The sequence below is a fragment of the Cavia porcellus genome, unplaced genomic scaffold, assembly GCF_034190915.1.
Source record: "Cavia porcellus strain 051 isolate PalLab524CR breed Dunkin Hartley unplaced genomic scaffold, mCavPor4.1 scaffold_1, whole genome shotgun sequence".
NCBI lineage: Eukaryota > Metazoa > Chordata > Mammalia > Rodentia > Caviidae > Cavia > Cavia porcellus.
Window position 1 is genome coordinate 49,513,721 of NW_026947484.1, and position 22,214 is coordinate 49,535,934.

Consider the following 22,214-nt stretch of genomic DNA (forward strand, 5'->3'; position numbering starts at 1 on the left):
TTCATTCAACAAATATTTATTAAGTGGGTCAGTTATTATGCCACATTCAAGGAGTAGGAGATGTCAATTAGATCATGTCATCAACAACAATAAAACCATGGTGATTAGTACTACAAATGAAACAGGGCAGGCCAAGAACATACAAATGGAGGACCTAGACAGTGTGCTCCCAAGAAGTCACTTATTAAAAACAGAGAATCAAAGGATTAGTAACAACCAAGTGAGGAACGGGAGGGGACTACAAAAAACAAGCCCAGAGAAGAACGTTCTAGGCGGAGGAAGGTGCGCACAGGAAAACCCAAGACAGGAAGTTAGCCGCTTGCAAAATCAAGAGGAGAACGATGGAGTTGGTCTGTTCTAAGCAGGATAATGCTGGAGAAGCAGACACAGGCTCAGCCGTGTAGAAATGTTAAGCATTTTAACTTCACTCTCTCAATAGAGAAAAATCATTAAGGGCATTAAACAGGACACACTGTCTGATTTCATTTGCAAATCTCTCTGGTGGCTGCGTGGAGACAGGCCTGGACAGAGGCAGGTGATGACAAAGCTCACAGTTAGAGGACTCCTGCAGGGGTCCCAGAGAACAATGGCGGGGGCTTGCACTAAACCGCAGTGGTGGTGCAGAGACTTGGAAATAATGACCAACTGGGTGCGGAAACTGATCAGACCGGAGAGGCAGTGTCAGACAGGGAGCTGCTGGAGGATCTGGGGCTCAGAAGTTGGTTGAGGCCGGAGATACGGTGTCATCATTAAATGACACTTAGAGCTGTGACAGGAGAGGATCTCGCCTAGCAAGAAAGTATAGAATGAGGAGGGGAAAACGCCTGGGACAGAATATCAGGTAGTTCTAACATTTAGAGACTGTTAGGGAAGGCAAACCACTAAATGAAACGGAGGAACAGTGGGAGAAAAGTACAAGGGAAACTGGAGAAGTGTGACTCCAGAAGAAGAGGTGTCAAGACTGGAACTACAAAGCTGGGCATGATGGCACATGCTTGTAATCCCTGCACTCTGGAAGCTGAGGCAGGAGGATCGTTGTGAGTTCCAGGCCAGCCTGGGCTGCAAAGTAAACTCAAGGCCAGCCTGAACTGCATAGTGAGAGACCCTGTCACAAAACACCAAAACAAATCAAAACAAAACAAAGACTAGGGCTGCCATTAATAATGATGGAATTTGGAATCCAAGATGAACAAGAGGAGACGTGAAAATAGAAGCCTATGAGTAGAATCAGAGGGTCGATGAATCCAGAGTTTGAATTTGATCTAATAATTGTCTCGGTGGGAATACCTGAGTGAGCTCCGAGCATAAAATGTTATTTTGAAGGTGGTACAGACACCAGGCTGGTAAAACTCCTAGGCATGGTTATAGGAATGAGGAGTGGACACAGCAAATCTTTAGCAAGGTGGAGTGGGAGGACCCAGGATCGAGGAGGGTTCCACTGAGGACACAGAGGCAGCCCAGGAATTTCAAGTACTCCAGGCAACAGTTTCGGGGCTTCCCACGAGGCGCATCTCCTGTCCCTTTTATATGCTCCTGGCGGTGGCAGGAGCATCCGTAGTTCTGATTTCTTCACACAGACAGCGCAGGGGAGCAGGATAGGCGCAGTCTCACAGTACCGCTTGGCAGGTATTGGTGCGACCATCTAGGAAGGTATTATTATTCAACTCCACGATGTTATTTATTTATTTACTTATTTGTTTGTTTGTTTTTTATCTTTTTGAGACAGGGTCTCACTATGCAGTTCAGGCTGGCCTTGAGCTCACTTTGTAGCTCAGGCTAGTCTTGAATTCACAATGATTCTCCTGAACTGCATAGTTAGAGACCCTGTCTCAAAAAGAAACAAAACAATTTTAAAGGGATTAAAGGTGTGAGCCACCATGCCTGGCTTCCACGATGTTATTTAGCAGGGCATTGGTTATCAGTACTGCCACAAGAACCCAGAAGTCACTTTTGCCTAATTCATCCTAAACTATTTTTATAGGAGGCAGGGTCTTTTCTGAGACAGGGTCTCACTATGTGGTTCAGACTGGCTCAGCGCACCTTGTAGCCCAGGATGGTCTCGAACTTGCAATGATCCTCTGCCTCAGCCTCCTGAGTGCTGGGATAACAGGCGTATGCCACACACCCAGCTCTCATCCTAAACTATGAGGCCAGTTGGGAGAGTAGGAGTAGGCTTCCCAAAAGGCTCTGCTTTGCAGGGCTGCATGTTGACGCTTGGCAGCTACTCACAAGCATTTTCCCCGCACCGGTGTTCCCCAAGTGGTGTCCATGTGTGTGGTGTGGGTCCCCAGTGCTGCCTGCTGGTCTCAGTCATACCTGTGGTGATCCTGGAGTTTGCAGGAAGACAAGGTCCATCTGCAGGAGCACGTGTCCTTGGAGTTTCTCAAGCTGCATCAGTTCCTGCACAATAAAGAAAAGGACATCGTCAATGCCCTCCGCGAGGAGGGCAGAGCCCTGAGCGAGGAGATGGAGCACAGCCTGAGCCAGCTGCAGGAGCAGGGTGCCCATGCCAAGGCCCTGCTGGCCAGCATCAAGAGCCGCATGGAGCAGCAGAACGCCTTCGAGTTCCTCAAGGTGAGGGAGAGGGTGCGCCCAGGTGTGGGTCCACTCAGATGGGCCGGGCCGGGAGGCCTTAGGAGGTACTGCTTTTCACCACCAGGGCCAAACGGAACACGGAACAGCTATAGGGCTTTAAAAATATTCTCTAGGAAAAAAGCAGCAGGCTGCTTGGCTTTAACGCAGAAAGTGTTCCTTGCTTCCTCCTAGAAAGCGAGAATCAGATCCCATTGATAACACCGCAGAGTGCAGAACCACTGTTGGCCTTTTCCATAACAAACCCTGAAGATTAGTCAAAGATAAGAATGTGGTGGTCGGTGTTGAGACTGTGGCTCTCAGCAATCACACACAGGCCTTTTGGAAAAGACAGGAGTCCAACTTGGGCCCCTTACAGTGGTCCTGTCCCCTCAGTGACCTAGTCAACCAGAGGAGACTGAGGGTGGCATGGCCACTGTGTTTTGCCTCTGAGACTCTTTGGAAGCACCTGTAATCCGAGCTACTGGGAGGCCAAGACAGAAGGATCACAAGTGTGAGGCCACTCTGTACAAAATCCCGTCTCTAAATAGTCAGAAGGGCTAGACAGGTGGCTCAATGGCAGAGAATTTGCCTGGCATGTGCAGGAGACCCTGGTTCAGACTCAGAACAACAGCATTTAACTCTAGTTATGGTCAAATTGGCTTCCCTCTGGCTCCCTCTAAAAGGAAATTCTAGGAAATCAAAGCAAGGGAAGGGCAGTTTATCCTGGGGGAGATGGGAGGTGGGGATCAGCAAACGCACAGGGAGGGAGGAAGGTGCTGGAAATCAGCTGGGTTCCACCTGTGCAGGATGGGAGTACTGAGGATCAAATTCTGGCGGTGATCAGAACCAACAGAGAAATTTCTGGAACAGACGAGCAGGCACCTGACTTCTGTCTTTCTGCTTTCCTCTCTTAGGACATCACAAACCTCTTGAAGAGGTAAGTGTCTCCCCACGGCACTCCAGTTGGATGCCCTTCCTGCAGTCCCTGGAGAGCTGCCGAGTCTGAATGACTTCCCTCCCCTGCAGCTTGGGGAAAGCAAAGAAGGAGCTGGTGCCCCGAGGGCTGATCTCCCGGAAGTTGGCCCCCGGCCTGTTCAGAGGCCCCATCCAGTACATGATCTGGAAGGAAATGCAGTCCACTCTCTCTCCAGGTATCATTGGGTTGGAATGGCTGGTGCCCAGGGCTTGTCATCTGTGGGACCTCTTCCGGCCGGGATTAGCTCTTCAAATTCTGACATGGGGGAAGGGTGGTGTTTAGTGGAAAGGAAGCTCACTGTTATGACTGAATTTCTTCCATTGCTCTTATCTAAGAATGTATGACTCCACAATGATATTAGAATTACTTCTCCACCTGTGATTTTGTTTGATTGTTTGATTGTTCTAACATGGCAATCAGCCAGAACTTTTATCCTGGTTTGTTAGATCAGCTGTATGAATCTCTGGGGTCTGTTTACCCTGAAGAAGGTTTCTACATGTGCTCTTTGTATATATATATATCTGTTTTGTTTTGTCTTGTTTTGTGACAGGGTCTTGCTATGTAGTCAGGTTGGTCTTGAACTCACTATGTACCCCAGGCTGGCCTCTGAACTCCCAGTAATCCTCCTGCCTCAACCTCCCAAGAGTTGGGATTACAGGTGTACACCACCACACCTAGCTTTACATGTAGAGTCTTGCGTTTGGTGGTCAGAGCATAAAGCACACTTATGGACTTAGGAAATAGCTTGGAGTACTTCATTGCCTCTGAAGAAAACCAGTAATTTCAATCAATGTGTTTAAAAAGATTACTAAGTTTTTGTATTTCTATATATTCCAAAGGACTGAATGCGGCAAAAAAACCAGAACTGGTATTTCCAGAACATTCAATTATGTTTCTAAATTTAAAAACTTTTTATAGAAATAAAAATGTAAAGTTTTTATAGATTGCAGATAGACTTCTCATTATTGGTGTGTAGATTTCATTAAAATCACAAATATATCCCTGTTAATAATTTGTCCAGGTAATTAACACTGGAAGAAAGTCAGCTTTATTGAGGCATAATTCACAAAGCATAAAATTAGTCAACTTTCCTTGTGTAATGTACAAAATAATGAGTTGTGACAAACATATGCAGTTATGCACATGTCTCCCTAATCAAAATATGGGAAATTTCTATCCCTCTAAAAGAATTCCCACATGAGCCTCTGCAATCAGTGCCTCCCTTGTTCTCCCAACCTCTGACACTCAAGGATGTGCTTTATTTCACGTTCGATGTGTTTTCTTGAAATTGTTGTACAAGTGAAATCGTATTTTGTGTCTCATTTTTGCACTTAGCACAATGCCTCTGGGATTCTCCTATGGTGTTATGTGTATCGATATTTATGTTTTATAGATATATTAAAATTTGCTTATTCATTTACCAGTTGACGTGTATTAGGGTAGTTTCCAGTTTGGGCCATTATGCATAAAGTCGTGTGACTCTCTGTTTACATACTCTTGTGTCTTAATTTCTTTGGAGTTCAAATCAAGTGGCAGGATTTCTGGGTGTTCGCTAAATGTCATGTCTAATTTTATAACACACCAGAGAACTTTTATTTTATCTAAAATAGCAGTATCATTGCACCTTTCCACCTGCACTGGACAGCAGCCCTAGTTCCTCTATATCCTTGCAAAACTTGCTGCTGTCAATTTTAAACTTTTATTATTTTATTGGAAGTACCACAGTATCTCATTGTGGTTTTAATTTGTACATCTATAATGATCAACCTGGAATGCTGAGCAGCTTTCGACCTGCTTCTTTGCTATTCATGGGTCTTGTTTTGTTAACTATATAGTCAATCTTTTGCCCAGCTTTTATCGAGTTGCTTTAAAGCTGAATTACAGAGGGTCCAAGTCTTTTCATCAGATGTATGTCTGAGGGGTCCGGCAGCAGAAGTCAGAGAAAACCAAGAAATAAAGTTAACGTGGAATTCGAGGAAGAAAGTGTCAAAGAGAAACACGTGGTCATCCATGCCAGACTGCAAGAAGATAATGAAGAAAACTACTGGACAGTGCAAGTTTTAAGCACCTGGTGATTTCGAAGAAGGACAGTTCCAATAACGGGTTAGGGAGAAGCGACACTGCTGCATACTCAGGAGTGGTTCAGGGATGAGGCGGCAGTGAAAGGACGGGCCGCTGGCTTGAGAGGCCTCATTGAGGTGAACAAGTGCATAGGAAGAGGCAGAGGAGACTTTCTTTGCAGTGCTAGGTTTGAACCCAGGACCTTGTGCATGTTAGGCAAGTAGGCTAAACCTGAGCTTCAGAGAGGACTTTACAGAGAAACACACTGGAAGGGACAATCCATGGAGAAAAATCGGTGCTTCCAAGAAAGGGCATGGGGCAACCCATTCGGACCCCTCCTGTTGCTCAGGAGCTGTTCCTTTTCCCAATAAATTTTCCTACTCAGAAAGAAAGAAAGAAAGAAAGAAAGAAAGAAAGAAAGAAAGAAAGAAAGAAAGAAAGAAAGAAAGAAAGGGCATGGAATGAAGCTGGGTGGGTGACGATATAGCTCAATGGCACAGCACTTGCCTGGCAGGTGTGAGGTCATGAGTTTGATTCCTGTTACCAAAAAAAAAAAAAAAAAAAAAAAGAATACAATGAAGCTTGGCGTGGTGATGCATGCCTGTAATCCCAGCACTTGGGGGGTGCTGAGGCAGGAGGATCTCTGTGAGTTTGACACCAGTCTGGGCTACATAGTCAGACACTGTCTCAAAAAAGCAAAACCAAAAGAAAACAAACAAACAAAAGAAAGGCATAAAATGAGAAGGGGCCCAGTAGATGGAGGGAGGGGGAGAGACAGAAAGGGAAGGAGAAGTAAGAAGAATTAAACCATGCTATGTACAAGTACCAACTCTCCACAGTGGACGAAATCATTATGTACAGCGAACGTGAAAATTCGAAACAAAGGAGAAAAGGTGTAAGTGGGGGCAGCTGAAGCCTTCTGCTCAGGGAGGGAGGCAGCAGTGGAATAGAGAGTTGGAGGAGACAGTAGAAGATTCTAAATTGTTGAAAAGAACCAGGGAGAATTTGACCTGGGAAATACAGGATCTGTAGGCAGTGCTGACGGTCTAGCAACAACAAACATATAGCAGCATCCACCCGCACCACTGGGTGACTTCCTCCCGCTGTCCTCAGAGCCAGGGCAGGAATGTGAATGGGTAGAGAGATGCAGGTCTGCAGAGTTGTTGAGAGAAAGATTTTAAATCAGGAAGCAAACAGGTTAGGAGAAATCAGGAGCTCGGTGTGGTGGTGCACACCTGTAATTCCAGCACTCAGGAGGCTGAGGCAGGAGGATCGTTCGAGGCCAGCCTTGGCCCTGGTGGAGACCCTGTCTCAAAAAAAGAACAGAACAAAACCCCAAAACAGACAGACAAGTTAAGTAATGGTTGTGGGAAGATGAGAGCTGCAAAGCTCAAGAAATAAAGGAATGGAATATCTGAATCGAATGTTTTAGAGAATGACTGGTCCTGAGGGATGGCAAGGTCTGGAGGTCACTAGTAGACACTGGAAGTGCCGTGGAATGCAGGTCACAGGCAGGGAACTTAAGGACCTTCGCGGAGGGAGAGAGGGACGGGGGCTGCAGTAAAGTGGACCCGCTAGGTGAGGCCTGTAACCCGAAGCTCCCGTGTAAGGAGAGAGGCCCTGAGGAAGGTGGATCTTCACAGCGGGAGAGGATCATGGTCTGGGAGGGGCACTGGCGGCAAGGGTCTGTAGTCTCTGAGTTAGAGAATGAATTGTCAGTCCCGTGGAGGCTGTGTATTTTGAAGGGACGGAGTCCCAAGGTGTCTGTGGGTGTTTGTTTGTTCTGTTTTTGTTTTTCTGAGACAAGGTCTTGATATGTAGTCCAGACTGGCCTCGAACTCTCAGCAGTCCTCCTGCCTCAGCCTCCTGAGTGTAGGGATGACAGGCGTGAGCTACCGTGCCCCACCACGGTTACCATGCAAGCACAGCTGTAAAGAGAGAGTTTTGTAAGCAGTAGCTGTTGGAGGGCTGGGAAGGGAGTGAGTTGAAGAGCAAAACGGAACCAGGTCCGGCTGGAGCAGGAGGACAAGCAGTGAGAGGATGTACGAGGGGGATGGCAGGGATAAGGGCGCCAGAGAGGATGAGTCACTGCAAGGGTTTGCATTCGGGTGTTCATGGAGGATGCCGGGACACAGGAGTAGCACACCCAGCTGGTGTCAGGGTTCCACGTGGACCTCCAATAAATGGACCTAAACACAGAGAACACGTTCAGATTTTAAAGATAGATGAGGAAAGATGCAGAGATTACATCCTGGTGAAGGAGAAGAAGGGTGAAGATGTAAATCATAAGGCCAGGCACGGTGGCACACCCGCACTAGGGAGGCTGAGGCAGGAAGATCACTGCGAGTTTGAGGCCAGCCTGGGCTATACAGTGAGTTTAAGGGCAAGTATGTGTGAAGCCTTGTCTCAAAAACCAAACAAACAGAAAAATCCCGAAAACAAAACAAGCCAACTCAGAAATAAAGAAGTCAATAACTTCATGGTGATAACCATTGTGAAGAAGAGAAAGCAGGGTACACCCAATAAATAATTTCATTGGGAGAAACTATAAAGCAGAAGACCAAGCAGTGATGGCCAGAAGGCTGGCCAGAGAAGGGGAAGGTAACTCCCTTCCCCTTACATCTATTGTGCATAAAAAAGTTTAAAGAATTTTACAGTGGACACTCCTATTCGTACCTAAGATAGCATCTAACATAAAAGTTTATGGACTCTGCATGAACAAAGGCCAAAGTACTGTGCCAGGAAAGAGTACTGGGGTGAGTGCTGAGAGCCTGAAGGAGGAATGAGCTAGAAAATGTGGACGAGCTGTCAGAAGGCAGGAACCTGGACCGAGGTAAATCAGAGCATGCGGTAGTGATGGGCCAGAGCTGGGTGGATCACCTCCACTAGGATCCGGTTTGATCTCAGGTGGGGCAGGAAGCAGAAGAGCTGAGGGATCTGCAGAGAGGCAAAGCAGGCTGCACCGGGGCAGGAGCGCGGACTGAGGGGTAAAAGGCTCCTGCAGCGGCTCTAGCCAGCCAGTGTGTTCATGAAGAGGATTGGGGGTACTGACACTCAAAGCACAGCTACCTGCGGGTGTGTGGGGCCGACGGAAGTTACTGTGACAAGCACGACACGAGGAGGAAACGCAGGACACAAAGCAGCTGAGTGCAGATCATCTCTAGAGCCCGAGTGGGCTGACCTGGCTGCAGGTGTCAGAGCGTGGCCCGAGCGAGCTGGGGCTTGGTAAGAGGTCCTGAGGGCGTCGTCAAAGAAATTCTAGTCCTCGAATTAACAGATGAATAACCCAGATTGTAAGGGTGCAGGATGGGAGTCACCTTATAGAGAAAAATCAGGATTCTAAGCCTCTTGTTGGATAGAGGTCCCTGTTAGTGATGGCAAAGACCCAGGCTCTCCTGGAAGATGGCTGAGCTCTCCTGACCTCCTTCCAAGGATGAACAGATCAGGTAACAACAAACATATGCACTGGCTCCGTGTCCCCCATGGTCAAATTCCACACTGACGTCTGGTTGTCTTGCAGCTGGAATTTGTGTCATTAGCGTTCAGCATTTCCATCTCTGTGGACATTTCTCCTTTCTACAAAATGGGAAGCCTCAAGTTCTTCCAGGTATTTTGGAATATACAGTAAACCTACGGTGCTACAGTACGGAGAATACTTCTTCCCAATCAACTGCACTGTCACCCAGTGCCGCCCTCCCTCCTCTCTGTCACCCTCCCCTGACTCTAGTAATCACTACATCTACGTGATCGACTTTTTAAAGCTTCTGATATTTTGAAAATCTCAGCGTAGCTTGAAGTTATACTTTTTGTTGGATACAATGTAATTACTTATCTGATATTTTAAAGGATTACAAGGTGAAGACCCAATTTTGTAATATTAGATTCACCTGACATGACATTCCTCTTTCAGATTGCTATGAAAGTTCTTCCAATGGCTGGGCATGGTGGTACATGCTTGTGATCCCAGCACTCAGGAGGCTGAGGCAGGAGGATGGTTGTGAGTTCGAGACCAGCCTGGGCTACAAAGTGAGCTCAGGGCCAGCCCAAACTGCATAGCGAGACTCTGTCTCAAACAAACAAACAAACACCCTCCAAGTTCATTCTCAATTTCTGCACAAATTGTCCCAAATTAGTAAACACACTCGTAGACCACATTCAGAGCATGAAGTGCTCTGGGTTGCTAGGTTTCATTATCTGTTAAACCAAATATAAACTTCTCACCATGTGTGCCTGAACCCTAACAGCTTCTCTTAATTATCTCCACAAGGCAGGCTGATGCTTTCTCTTCCACACAAGCAACTGTATTTAACCCACTTTCCCCTTTGTTGACCCACAAAGCACTCGAAATGCATGTCATCCATGCTCTGTCACAAGAAAATACTTATTTTCCTTAGAAAGATTTTCTAGAGCCTGAGGATACAGCTCAGTGGCATAAGCACCTGCTGGGTAAGTACAAGATCCAGAGTTCAATTCCTGGTACCCCCTTGAAAAGAAAGGCTTCCTAGGATAACCTTACCTAACTTTCACCCCATCAGTCCTTTTTGTATTTCTTAGTACCGACTGACATTATGTGTATTGCTTCCTTGGGTAGACATAAATGGTTTCACTGTAAAGCTTGATTTTTGCCCTAAATATACAAAAGTCTGGAAGTAGAAACACAGATACCTAAACAATAAAAAAATCTGCAAATGCTGCCTGTGGTATATTTAAGACTCTGGATGTACATGGGGACAAAGCACTGGTCTAGAAAAATGCTGTCCCAGATCAGAGACATAGCTCAGCGGCCAAGCACCTGCCTTGCAAATGCAAGGTCCTGAGTTCGATTTCTGTTTAAAAAAAAAAGCAAAGAAAGAAAGAAAGACCCTGTCTTATCCCGTGGCAGCTGCACTCAAGGCCCTTCCCCACGTCCTGCTTTCTCTTCTTTTCCTCCTAGGCCTGTACCCCTTGACTCTGGACCCTAAGACGGCTCACCCGAATCTAGTGCTCTCCAAGGACCGCACCAGCGTGTGGCACGGTGATGTGAAGCAGACGATGCCCAATGACCCAGAGAGGTTCGATTCGAGCGTGGCGGTGCTGAGCTCCAAAGGCTTCACTTCTGGAAGGTGGTACTGGGAAGTGGAAGTGGGGAAGAAGACGAAGTGGACAGTCGGAGTGGCCAGGGAGTCCATCATCCGGAAGGGCAACTGTCCTCTCACGCCTGAGCGGGGATTCTGGCTCCTGAGACTGCGGAACCAGACGGACCTTAAGGCTTTGGACCTGCCCTCCTGCAGCCTGCAGCTGACCGGCAGCCTGACCCGGGTGGGTGTGTACCTGGACTACGAGGGGGGGCAGGTGTCCTTCTACAACGCCAGCAGCATGAGCCACATCTACACCTTCTACAGCGGCGCGTTCGGAGAGAAGCTCTACCCGTACTTCTGCCCCTGCCTTAACGACGGCGGGGAGAACAAGGAGCCGCTGCGCATCGTGCACCCGCAGTGAGCGCTCCCGCCGGCGCATAGATTCAAGTGTTATTAAAGAAGCGTTGCAATGGTTTCCCGGTCTCGGGGGGTTATCTGCTCCACGCGCGGGGATCGTCAGCACCCAGGACTCCTGCGCGGAATTCCACGCTCAGCTTCCTCCGTGGAGGATTCCCAGCAGAGCGACCTTCCTGCCTTGTTCCCTCGGCAGATGTGAGCGTTGGACCCCTGGAAGACTTTGCAGATATGCCCTGAAACGACCATGGCACGGTTTATTTTTCCAGCCTACTCAATTAGACTTTTCACACGCGCACTCTGTGTGTGTGTGTGTGCGTGTGCGTGTGTGTGTGCGTGCGTGCGCACTGGGGATTGAACCCCGGGCTTGCACACCGAGCTGCAGGCCTAGCTCTTTTACAGCTGTTACTTTGGATCTCGCTAAGTCCCTCAGTGGCCCAGGCCGGGCTCCTCTTTCCTCGGCTTTGTGCCCCACCACACCCAGCTTCCTGACTACTCTCCTTCCTAGGTAATTACTTTTTTTTTTGGCACTGGGGATGGAAACCACAACCTTGTGTTTCCCAACAGGCAATTACGCTGCTGAGCTAAACCCCCAGCCCTAAGTAATTGCTTTTTGATATACATTTTCTTCTCCTTTATTTTCTAGAGCTTGTTATTGTAATTTTCAAAAACTTGCTGCTGCTGGGTGTGGTGGTACATACCTATACTTCCAGCACTCAGGAGGTTGATGCAGGAGGATCACCTTGAGTTCCAGGGCAGCCTGGGCTAGCTAATGAGCTTAAGGCCAGCCTGAATTACAGAGTGAGACCCTGTCTCAGGAAAAAAACAAGACAATGACAACAAACTTGCTGCAGAGACTACAAGAAAAAAGTAGGAGATGGTCTGTGTTAGATGATAATTTTGTTTTGAATTTTCTGAAGATACTTTTTAGTCTAGCAAATCTGACTTTTTTCTTGCTGTCTCAGTCTGCTTTCCTTGCATTATGTAGCTATGGAGCACTTGTTTTTCTCTGTTCAATAGTACAGGCCTGCCTCACCACTGACTAAAATGTGATTCACCTCTAAGGTATGGTCAATACAGAGGAAAGTCATTTGACCAAGAATCCACTTGCAAAATATAAGCAGTAGCTGAAACTCATTATCCTTAGGCCAGAATGGATGCAGATTAGATTCAGTTTAAGATGCTCAGGCTCCACTCAAGACCAGTTAGAAAAACTCTGTTGCAAGCAGAGCTGAAGCAGTCGTAGTTTCTAGAAGCTCCTGGGTGATTCAACTGTATGGCTGGAACAGAAAACCACTGAGCTAAAGGAACAGGGCTTTAAAAAAAAAAAACTTTCTGTTTAAAAAAAAAATGAAAATTTAGACTTGGGAATGTAGCTCAGTGGTACAGTGCTTGCCTAGCACATGTAAGGTTCTGGGTTTAATCCCCAGTATCACAAAAGAAAAAGAGAAAGAAAGAAGAAAACTTTAAGCTTACAAGAGTTGTACCTTTGTATGGTCACCTCCTGTTACTTTCCAATTATTAATACCATGCCACGTGCTGTTGGTCTCCATTCCTGAGTCTATAATTATTTTTGTTACCTTTGCTGAACCATTCTAGATTAAATTACTTATCACTTAAGATCATCCATATTCTTGAATATATCAGTGAGTATCTCCTAAGAACCAGGTGTTCCCTTACATAACCAGAGTATTATCAAATTCAATCTAAGGCCCGTCTGGGCTACATAGGGAAACCATGTCTCAAAAATAAAATCAAAACAATCAAATTCAGAAAATGGAACAGACACAATATTACTAGCTAATCTACAGCCCATATTTAATCAGTAAATATTTCTCATGGTGAGTTCTTAGGAACAGTGTAAAGAATTTCAAGTAGCATTACAGTGAGTTTGGGGGACAGAAGAGGACCTACTTGCTACTGTTAGAGTTCTGTGTAACTGATATCTAAAGTCTATCTTGGGAAAAGAAAGGACTACAAAATTCAGAGAAAGGGGAGGTCAACGTGTACTGAGAGAAAAATCCTAAGGAAAAGTTGTGATTAAGTTAGAGATAGGGAGGATGAGTAGGGGGAAACATTCTATCCTAGATTCTGAAAATAGATGTTCTTTTTTTTTTGTACTGGGAATTGAACTCTGGACCTTGTGCTTGCCAGGCGCTTGTGCTGCTGGGCTATATCCCTGGCCTAACAGATGCTTTTTAAAGAAAAAATTTTTGAGACAAGGTCTTGATATGTAATTCAGGCTGGCCTTAAACTCAATATGTAGCCCAGACTGGCCTCAAACTTGAAGCAATCCTCTTGCCTCAGCCTCCCAAGTGCTGCAATTACAGGCATGTGCCACACTCCTGGTAGAAAAATAACTCCTTAAGAATGAATGTTTGGGGGCTGGGGATTTAGCTCAGTGGCATAAGCACCTGCCTTGCAAGCAGCTGGTCGTGAGTTCAATCCCTGGTACTGATTTAAAAAAAAAAATGAATGTTTGTTGCTGGGCATGGTGGCACATGGTCACCTCCTGTTCCTTTCCAATTATTAACGCCATGCCACGTGCTGTTGGTCTCCATTCCTGAGTCGATAATTATTCTTGCTGTTACCCTTGCTGAACCATCCTAGATCCATCCATTATCCATACCCTTCCTCCCAGTATCGCACACATAATCCTCATTCGTGCATTTTAGGTCTAATCAGTTCTGAAAAGCCTCACTAAGAGTGCCTGAGGCTTTGGGGGGCCATATAGATGCAAGCTGTAACAAGTACAAAGTTTAAAGCACCAATGTCTGATTTCCTTGCTGTAAACAGGTTCTGAATGGTAATTAGAATACATAACATTCGCTTGATATTTGTGCTACAGGTATCTTAGCCCACTTTGTGGCTTGCATGTTCACTCTAATTTTGGTAATTTGATTAAGAGATGACGAATGCAGTTATATTTACATATCTTTTCTGTCATGATTAATATTCATGCCTTGTTTTAAAAAGCTTTTCCTAGCCAGGTGTGGTGGCGCATGCCTGTAATCCCAGCACTTGGGCTGTGGCAGGAGGATCACCATGAGTTTGTGGCCAACCCGGGCTCCATAGTGAGTTCAAGGCCAGCTTGAGCTACATAGTGAGATCCTATCTTGAAAAAAAAAAAAGAAAGAAAGAAAAAATCTTTTCTTACTCTGAGGCTAGAAAGATATTCTCCTGTGGTCTGCATTAAAGGTTTACCTTTTGTATTTTTTAAATTCTTAGGGTACTGTCAACTAGACAGCAGTGGTAACTGTATATTTACATATACTTAACTTAAAAATATATGAGGAAAAAATTAAGAGACATACAAGAAGAAACTGATAAATCCATAATTAAAGTACAAAATTTCTACATGGCTTTCTCAGTAATTGATGGAGAACCAGACAAAATGTTTAACAATAGGGCTAACAAGCCCAGTGGGCACCTGAATAACAGTGTATTCAAGACTCAAGAACATCCAACAGCTTCCCAACATGCTTCTTAAACATACTCAGGGGCTGGGGATTTAGCTCAGTGGCATAAGCACCTGCCTGGAAAGTGTGGTCATTAGTTTGCTCCCCGGTACCAAAACACACACACACAGGAACCAACAATAAGCTGACTAGTTATAAAGAAAAATTTCAAATTCCAAAGGATTCTAACCAGACCATGTACTTTGTTTAACCCCTTTAAACAAGGGATCAAATAACAAATAGCAAATTGTATGTATTTGGAAATATAAAAGTATTTCAGATCTCACAAGTCAAAAACTTCATACTGGAAATACTTTGAATTGAGTAATAAGAAAATTGTAGGGGACTGGGTTGTAGCTAAGTGATAGAGCACTTGCCTAACATGCATGAGGTCCTAGGTTCAACTCCCACTAACATGAAACAAAAAGTTGTAGTACACAGTTTAAAAGGAAATTTACAACTTTATCTGTTAGAAAAACAAAGGATGAAAATCAATCTATTTCAAGAAACTAGAACAAAAATTTGATATCAAGGAAAATAGAATTTATATAAAGCTGAAACTGACAGAGAAAATTGCCAACCCTTTGAGGAGACTAAGAAAAAACATGAAGGGACAAAGCCCTATATGGTAGAGCTGGATGTGGTGGCTCCTGCCTGTACTCTCAGCACTTGGGAGGCTGAGGCAGGAGGATCACCCTGAGGCTAGCAAAGTGAGTCCAAGGCCATCCTAAACCACATAATGAAACTGTCTCAAAAAGTAAGGCGCGTATGGTGGTGCATGCTGTAGTCCTCAAGAGGCTGATGCAGGAGGATTGTGAATTCCAGCCTGGACCACATAACGAGCTCAACTTCAGTTTGAACTACATAGCTGATCCTGAAGAAGTAAGAAAATGGAAGAAGTAAGAGGAGGAAGAGCAGGAAGAGGAGGAGGAAGAAGAAAAAGGAGGAGAAGGAAGAAAAGGAGGAGGAGTAAGAGGAGAAGAAAATACTGAAAAAGGTCCTCATCTTTTGGAGATTCAAAGTGAAATTTTATATATGAGATGATAATGCGTTTTGCTTCAAAATATATTTGATGCCTCAGGACTGGCTCCTATGGCTGTACCACACTGCACAGTAACTTCCAATCCTGAAACTCAACAGAGCTAATGACGACCTCCTCCACCCTCACACCTCAGTTCTATGCAATAGCAACCATGCCTCTCCTGCCTGCCTCAGGCCTTTCCCGCCTTTTGCTCTTAACCAATCAATGAGCTAGACCTGGATCCACGGACCAATCAGTGATATCGGCTCTAGGCTACTACTTCCGGTCCTCAGGGGCCAGGCGGCGCCATGTTTCAAGGGCAGCGCGGGTGGTTCTGTGGCAGCGTGGGCCAGGACCTGAGACAGATTTGGGGTAGGAAGCCGGCAGAGGTGCCGCGAGAGCTGAGGGGAGTTACCAGGTTGCCCGTGGGGTTCACCATGTGCTTTTTGTCTCCACAGTGGCGGAGGGCGGGATGGTCAGTGACCTGGCCGCCGCCGACTTCCTGTTTAGCTGCGACGCCTCGCACCCAGACACGCAGAGGTACCGGAAGTCGTGGCCGCCCCTTGTGGGTGGCGCAGGAGTGAGGCAGGAGACAAATTCTCCTATGTGGCCGATACCCGCCACCTGCCCGCTGTCGCTTCCCGCCCCAGTATCCTGCATGCTTTCCGCGTGGTCCCCGCTCCTGCCCTAATTCCGCCTCTGTGTTTCCGCACCCCCACTCCTGCGGCCCTTCCCAACCCGGTTTTCAGCATCTCCCAACCAGATGCACTGTCACCCCAACCTGGTCGGACCTGGTGCGCCCCAAGACCGAAACCTCCCTGGCCCTGCCGCGCGGCGATCTCTGCCCCAGGAATTAGTCCCGACCGCCGCTGCGCTGGTAGCGCCCCGTTAGCATCCGCGGCCGCTGCGCCAGCGGACTCCGGTGCCCGCACCTCCTTACACCCCTCCCAGCCTGGCGCTGTCAGATCCTGAATCTGGGGTGCACCCACTGCGCCCCGCCCTCCGCTGGCCCTGCTGACTACCCCCAGATCGGGGTCTGGCCAGAAGCCTCCATATTCCCCAGTTTTTCTTCCAGAGCCGAGGCTGCCTGCGCTGTCAGTACGGGGTCTGCTTTCTCTTCTTTTCCTTCCTCCTCTTCCTCCTGTCTTTTCCCCTCTTTCTTCCCCTCCTTCCCATCTTCCTCCTCTACCTTCTTTCTCCATCTTCCTTTTTCTTCTCCTCCTCTTCTTCCCCCTTTCTCCTTCTTCTCCATCTTTTCTCCTGTAATTCCCTTTTATTGCTCCCTTTTGCCAGGACTAGGAGAGATGTCTTCTCTGGGTAGAATTCCCTGACTATCTGCTTCCTCGTGCCTTAGAATTAATGGATCCCGCTTACTGTGATGACTATGGATAGGCTGCTGGTTCTTTTTGGCTTGATGATTGATTGAGATGGGATCTGACTATGTAGTTCGAGCTGGCCTTGAACTTACTTTGAAGCCCAGGCTGGTGTCCAGCTTGAAGTGCCTCCTGCCTCAGCCTCCCGAGTGCTGGGATTATGGGTGTGCACCACCACATCCGGCAGGTTGCTGGTTCTTAATAAACTGTTGATGTCCAGGTAACCATACTGTTTTAGATCAGTTTCTCAGTTTGTATAATAATTTACCAAGGGTCTAAAGCTGAGACTTGCCTAGACTTAGGCCCATCATAAGTATACCCTGTAATATTGGGGTCATTTGTTTTTTCTTTCAATTTTAGTACATGTGCTGCTGAAGCAAGCACTATTTCCGAAGGTTGAATATGTTCTTATCTCATAATCTAAACGATTTCTTTGCTTTCTCATAGAATTTATCAGAGCCTTGATTACATAGAAGATAACGCTACAGTTTTTCATGCCTACTATCTCTCTGCAGTAGCTAATGCTGAAATAAAAAACTCAGTGGCTTTGGGTCATTTCATTCTGCCTCCTGCCTGCCTGCACAAAGGTTAGCAAAGTTTATTCAAGCAACAGCTGTTGGCCTAATCCAGAGAATCCCTCATTAGGCAGCCAAATTCACATTTGTTCTTCTTGTTCACAATCAGAAAATGTTGAGTTTTATATCATTTAATAGAAGAGGGAGGGGCATGGGCTTGGGGTCAGGTTCCTTGGGTGCACATAGCCTGGCTTTAGATATTCACGGTCATTGAGTGTCCCCTGTAGGCCGTGTTCCCAGTCAGGCGCTAGGCAATCCACGGGTACCCGCCTAGGACTCAGCGCTTACTGGTTTCCAGTCTTTAGCAAGTTATTAAACTTCTTCCACATTGTTTTGAGCATAAAATGAGATATATATGAAGGCTATGACATGGAGAGCATGTAGTATATTCTTTGCTGGTTATGAGTCTCTTCATGACTTTTATTGATTTTCTTTAAAGGTTAGTTTGGGCAGTGCTTGGGATTGGGGCTGTGTTCTGAGCCACATGCCCAGCCCCTTTATCATTTTTGTTTTGAGACAAGTTCTTGCCAAGTGTCTACATTGTTTAGGCTGAGCACCAGTTTGCCATACTCAGCCTCCCAGAGAGCTGCGATTACAAACATGCATCAGTTTGCTTGGCTTGTAATTTTCTAGAAGTATGTTCACATTTTTCACACCAGTGTGAAGTTGAAAGGGCAAAATAAATAAAGTGCTTCTCAGATCTGTGTTTTTGTTTTTCTTATTTGGAACTTTCTAGTTAAATTTTAAAGATTTCCATATTTATTTACATATTGATTGATTGATTGATTGATTGATTTTTCTGAGACTAGGTATCATTATGCAGTTCAGGTTGGTACTGAGTTCACGATGTAGCCCATGCCAGTCTTGAATTCACAGCGATCCTCCTGGCTCAGCCTGTAGGATTACAGGCATACACAACCACTCCCAGCTTCCTTTCCTTTCTTACCTTATTCATCTGTCCAAATCCTACCTATCTTTTTAGAGCTAATTTGAAATATTCCAATGTGTAGGTTGTCATTATTACCTAATGCTTGATATGTATCTTGTTTACCCAATGGTTATATGTCCATCTCAGAAAAGACCATATTGCAAATTTTCAGTGAGGAGAGCATTAAAACAGAAGCTAGCTGGCATAGTGGTGCATGCCTGTAGTCACAGAACTGGGAGGCTGAGGCAGGAGGACCACAAGTTCACAGCCAGCCTGGGGTACGTGGTGAAAGCCTGTCTATTAAAAAAAAAAAAACCCTACTGCTATCAAAGTAAGCAAACAAACAAAACAACCAAAAAATTTTAAAATATTTTTATAGAGGAGCCTTTATAAACCCCAAATATTGGTTCTTCTACAGTTGATGTCCCCCAAAGACTTAGATTTAATTTATAATGCTAAATTTTTCTAAATCTTTATTTAAAAAACTTAATGACTAGATAAGTGAATCGATTTATCCAGAAAGTGTACTGATTAGTATCTACTTTCAAGGAACTCATATTATAGAATGGTCATGCAGTCTAATTTTTAAATTGTCATTTCTGTTTGAACTTTAAAAATTTTAGTTTTTATTAGTAAATGTTTACAGTACATAATGATTAGATTCATGATGCAAACTTGGTACATTTATATAACATACCTTAATTCTTTTTATTGTTGTAACCTAGTTCTAACCAATGCACCTCCTTTCTGTTCTGTATGGGCCGTTTCAATAGAGATTAAAATTCCATCTTCAGTAAAGATTTAAGTTTCAGCTCCTTGTAAATCCCCCTCCCCTCCCCATTCTTTTTAGGTTAAGTCTCCTTGTCCCATAAAAGCTTTAAGTTTCAGTTTCTTGTAATCCCTCCCCACCCCCTTCAGCCTATCTGCAATACAATGTGCTGTCCTTAAGAAACGTTTAACTACAAGGAAGTTATCAGACTGGGTCAAAGTTTGCAACACTTTAAAACCCAACCCTTTTAGCTGTAAGGCACGCAGTCTCGATATTGACTGCCGGAGATTGTGTCACCAGGCCTGGCCTAAAATAAAGCCTTTGCTCCCTAAATTTTAATTTCTTGCTTCCTTGGGTTTTATTCCAGGGTCCGAGCTATCACATTTATATTCCTTGCCCTTCCCTGTCTGAGTTTAGCATTTTAGGTTACCATAGGTTTTATTTTTGTTTTTTTTTTGAGACAGGGTTTTGCTGTGTAATCTGGGCTGGTCTTAAACTCACTACATAACCTAGCCTGGCCTCAAACTTGTGGCAGTCCTCCAACTGCAGCCTCTTGAGTGCTGGGATAGAGGCATGTGACACCATGCCTGGCTGTTACCATGTATTTAAATATTTTAAAATTGGTTTTAAATTAAACATGTTCCTTTAAAGAAATAAAAGTATGTTCTCACTTCAGTAGCACATTCACTAAATAAAAGTATGCATATTTATCTACTTACACATGAAATTAATTTTTCTTTTTTGGTACTGGGGATTGAACTGGGTACTGTGCTACACCATCCTTTTTTTTTAAATTTTGAGACAGGGTCTTTCTAAGTGGCCTATGCTGACCTCCAACTTATAATCCTCCTGCCTCAGCTTCTCTAGTAGCTGGAATTACTGTTTGTCACTGCACCCAGCTAAAGTTAATTTTTGGAATATATCTTATTTACCTAATATATTCAAAATATTTCAGTATAATCAATATAAAATTATTTAGATATTTTACACTTTGTGATACGAGGTCTTTAAACCCCAGTTTTTAGTTTACATTTAGAGCATATCTTGATTTGGATTAGCCATACATTGTAGTACTCAGTACCCATATTTAGTGAGGTGCTACCACACTGGACCTAAAAGTCTAGAATAATATTATACTTCTTGTCCTCTGATGATCTGTAGAAACTTCTGAAATCACTGAGTTAGGAAGATGATAGTAGTTTGACATACTGAGTATTACAGAGTTCCTGCTTGCTATACATACTGCTTATCTACTTTTAGAAAAGTAAATTCCGGGCTGGGGATTTAGCTCAGCGGCATAAGCACCTGCCTTGCAAGCAGGTGGTCGTGAGTTTGATCCTCAGTACCGATAAAAATGAAAAAGACAAAAAAAAAAGAAAAATAAATTCTTGAGTGTCTGTGATTTACAAACAGCAGTTTTATACTTTTTTTTAAATTGTACAATTGTCTTTATTAATACTTGGCCTAATAGAGGCACTCATTCCAGCATGATTGCAAATTTGAGGCCAGCCTGGGCAGCATGGTAAAACTCTATTTCAAAAAATTAAAGAGTTGGTAATGTAGCTCAGTGGTAGAGAGCCCTTGCCTACCATGCGCAAGACCATGGGTTCAATCCCCAGTACCACAAAAACAAAAAATGGAGAGACTCACATGTGAAAAAGACATTCTAATACAAGTTAAAACAGTGAGTCTTATAATAATATATTAGAATTGTCAGGAGCTTGTTAGAAATGCAAATTCCTCATTTTCAGCCCTTGGAGGCTGAGGCAGGAGGATCCTTGCGAGTTTGAGACCAGCCTGGGCTACAAAGTGAGCTCAAGGCCAGCCTGAACAGCATCATGAGACCTTGCCTCAAAAAGACAAAAAAAAGAAAAAAAGAAATGTGTATTCCTGAGCTCCTCCTCACTCATCTGATTCAATAGGAATCTTATTTTTAACAAATATTTTAGCTGATTTTGATGCAGGTGGAATAAGACTGGCCTAGAAATTTCAAATTTCATGCAAAATTCAAAAGTTACTTTAAAAATAGTATTGGATTTGTTTTTCCCACCACAGAAATAAGAAGAAAAATTGGTAGTTTTATTTGGGAACAAGACCAACAATGTCCGATAGAAAAGGTAAGAGTAAAAGTATTTGATTAGAATCTGAAATTTTGAATATTTCTGAGAGTAGTGTAATCTTAAAATGTTTACTTGTGATATGTTAGTATTGAGATAGAATAACTTAAAGGCCATGCTTTTATTTGACATTAATAGTGGTACATTGATAAATTGAGGATTTTTTAAATAAATAAAACTAATCACACAGGGCATGGTGGCACATGTCTGTAATCCCAGCCCTCTGGGAGCTGAGGATAGCCACAAGTTCAAGGCCAGTTTGGGTTGCATAGTGAGTTCAAGGTCAGTCTGAACTACATAGCAAGAGATACTGTCTCAAAACAAACAAACAAACCTGAAGACTATTGACATATGAAGCTTGATAGCTGGCCTGCTATCCCAGCACGTGGGAAGCTGAGGCAAGAGGATCACCTCGAGTTCAAGGCCAGCCTGGGCTACATAGTTCAAAGCTATGCAGAAGACCCTGTCTGAAAAAAAAAAAAGGGCGGGGGGAAGGTTACTATTAGTAATTTTTTTAATTTTTATTTTTTGTACCAAGGATTCAACTCACGACCTGGAGCTTGCCAGGTAGGCACCTGTGCTGCTGAGCTAAATCCCTGGCTGCTATCAGTAATATTAAGAGAACAATGAGTACGTGGTGTTTACCAGCGCTTTACTGCTGGTGTAGATTCACTGCAGGTGTGCTCTACATTTGTTAAAAGTTTTATCCACAGCAGTGCTCTAAAAGCAGAAAAAAGGGGAAAGTACAGAAGGATGGGGAGGAAGAAAGAAAAGATGGCTGAAAGGAAAGAGAAAAAGCATCAGATGTAGAAATAATAATAGCTAATAATGTAGGAAGAATGATAGAATAAAAATTCCCATTACAGCCACTAAAATACTTGATTTAGGCAA

At 44.5% G+C, this 22,214-nt stretch overlaps 2 protein-coding genes and 1 long non-coding RNA gene across 3 annotated transcripts in view; 2 read left to right on the forward strand and 1 right to left on the reverse strand.

Moving 5' to 3' along the window:
• Trim69 (tripartite motif containing 69) overlaps positions 1–14,441 on the forward strand; it is a 29,118-nt gene extending 14,677 nt beyond the window's left edge. The window contains exons 4-7 of the mRNA XM_063247988.1: positions 2,341–2,574; positions 3,489–3,511; positions 3,601–3,725; positions 10,545–14,441. Coding sequence (XP_063104058.1) covers positions 2,341–2,574; positions 3,489–3,511; positions 3,601–3,725; positions 10,545–11,089 — 927 coding nt within the window. The 3' untranslated portion in view covers positions 11,090–14,441. The remainder of the gene's footprint in view (positions 1–2,340; positions 2,575–3,488; positions 3,512–3,600; positions 3,726–10,544) is intronic.
• LOC134475924 (uncharacterized) lies at positions 1–16,972 on the reverse strand. The gene is made up of 3 exons (XR_010047241.1): positions 16,751–16,972; positions 2,317–2,400; positions 1–1,642 (listed from the first exon to the last, which is right to left on the reverse strand). It is a non-coding gene; the product is annotated as an uncharacterized LOC134475924 (long non-coding RNA).
• The window catches only part of Terb2 (telomere repeat binding bouquet formation protein 2), a 17,000-nt gene continuing 10,535 nt past the window's right edge, over positions 15,750–22,214 (forward strand). The window contains exons 1-4 of the mRNA XM_003471756.4: positions 15,750–15,933; positions 16,020–16,101; positions 17,382–17,521; positions 21,262–21,323. Coding sequence (XP_003471804.1) covers positions 15,870–15,933; positions 16,020–16,101; positions 17,382–17,521; positions 21,262–21,323 — 348 coding nt within the window. The 5' untranslated portion in view covers positions 15,750–15,869. The remainder of the gene's footprint in view (positions 15,934–16,019; positions 16,102–17,381; positions 17,522–21,261; positions 21,324–22,214) is intronic.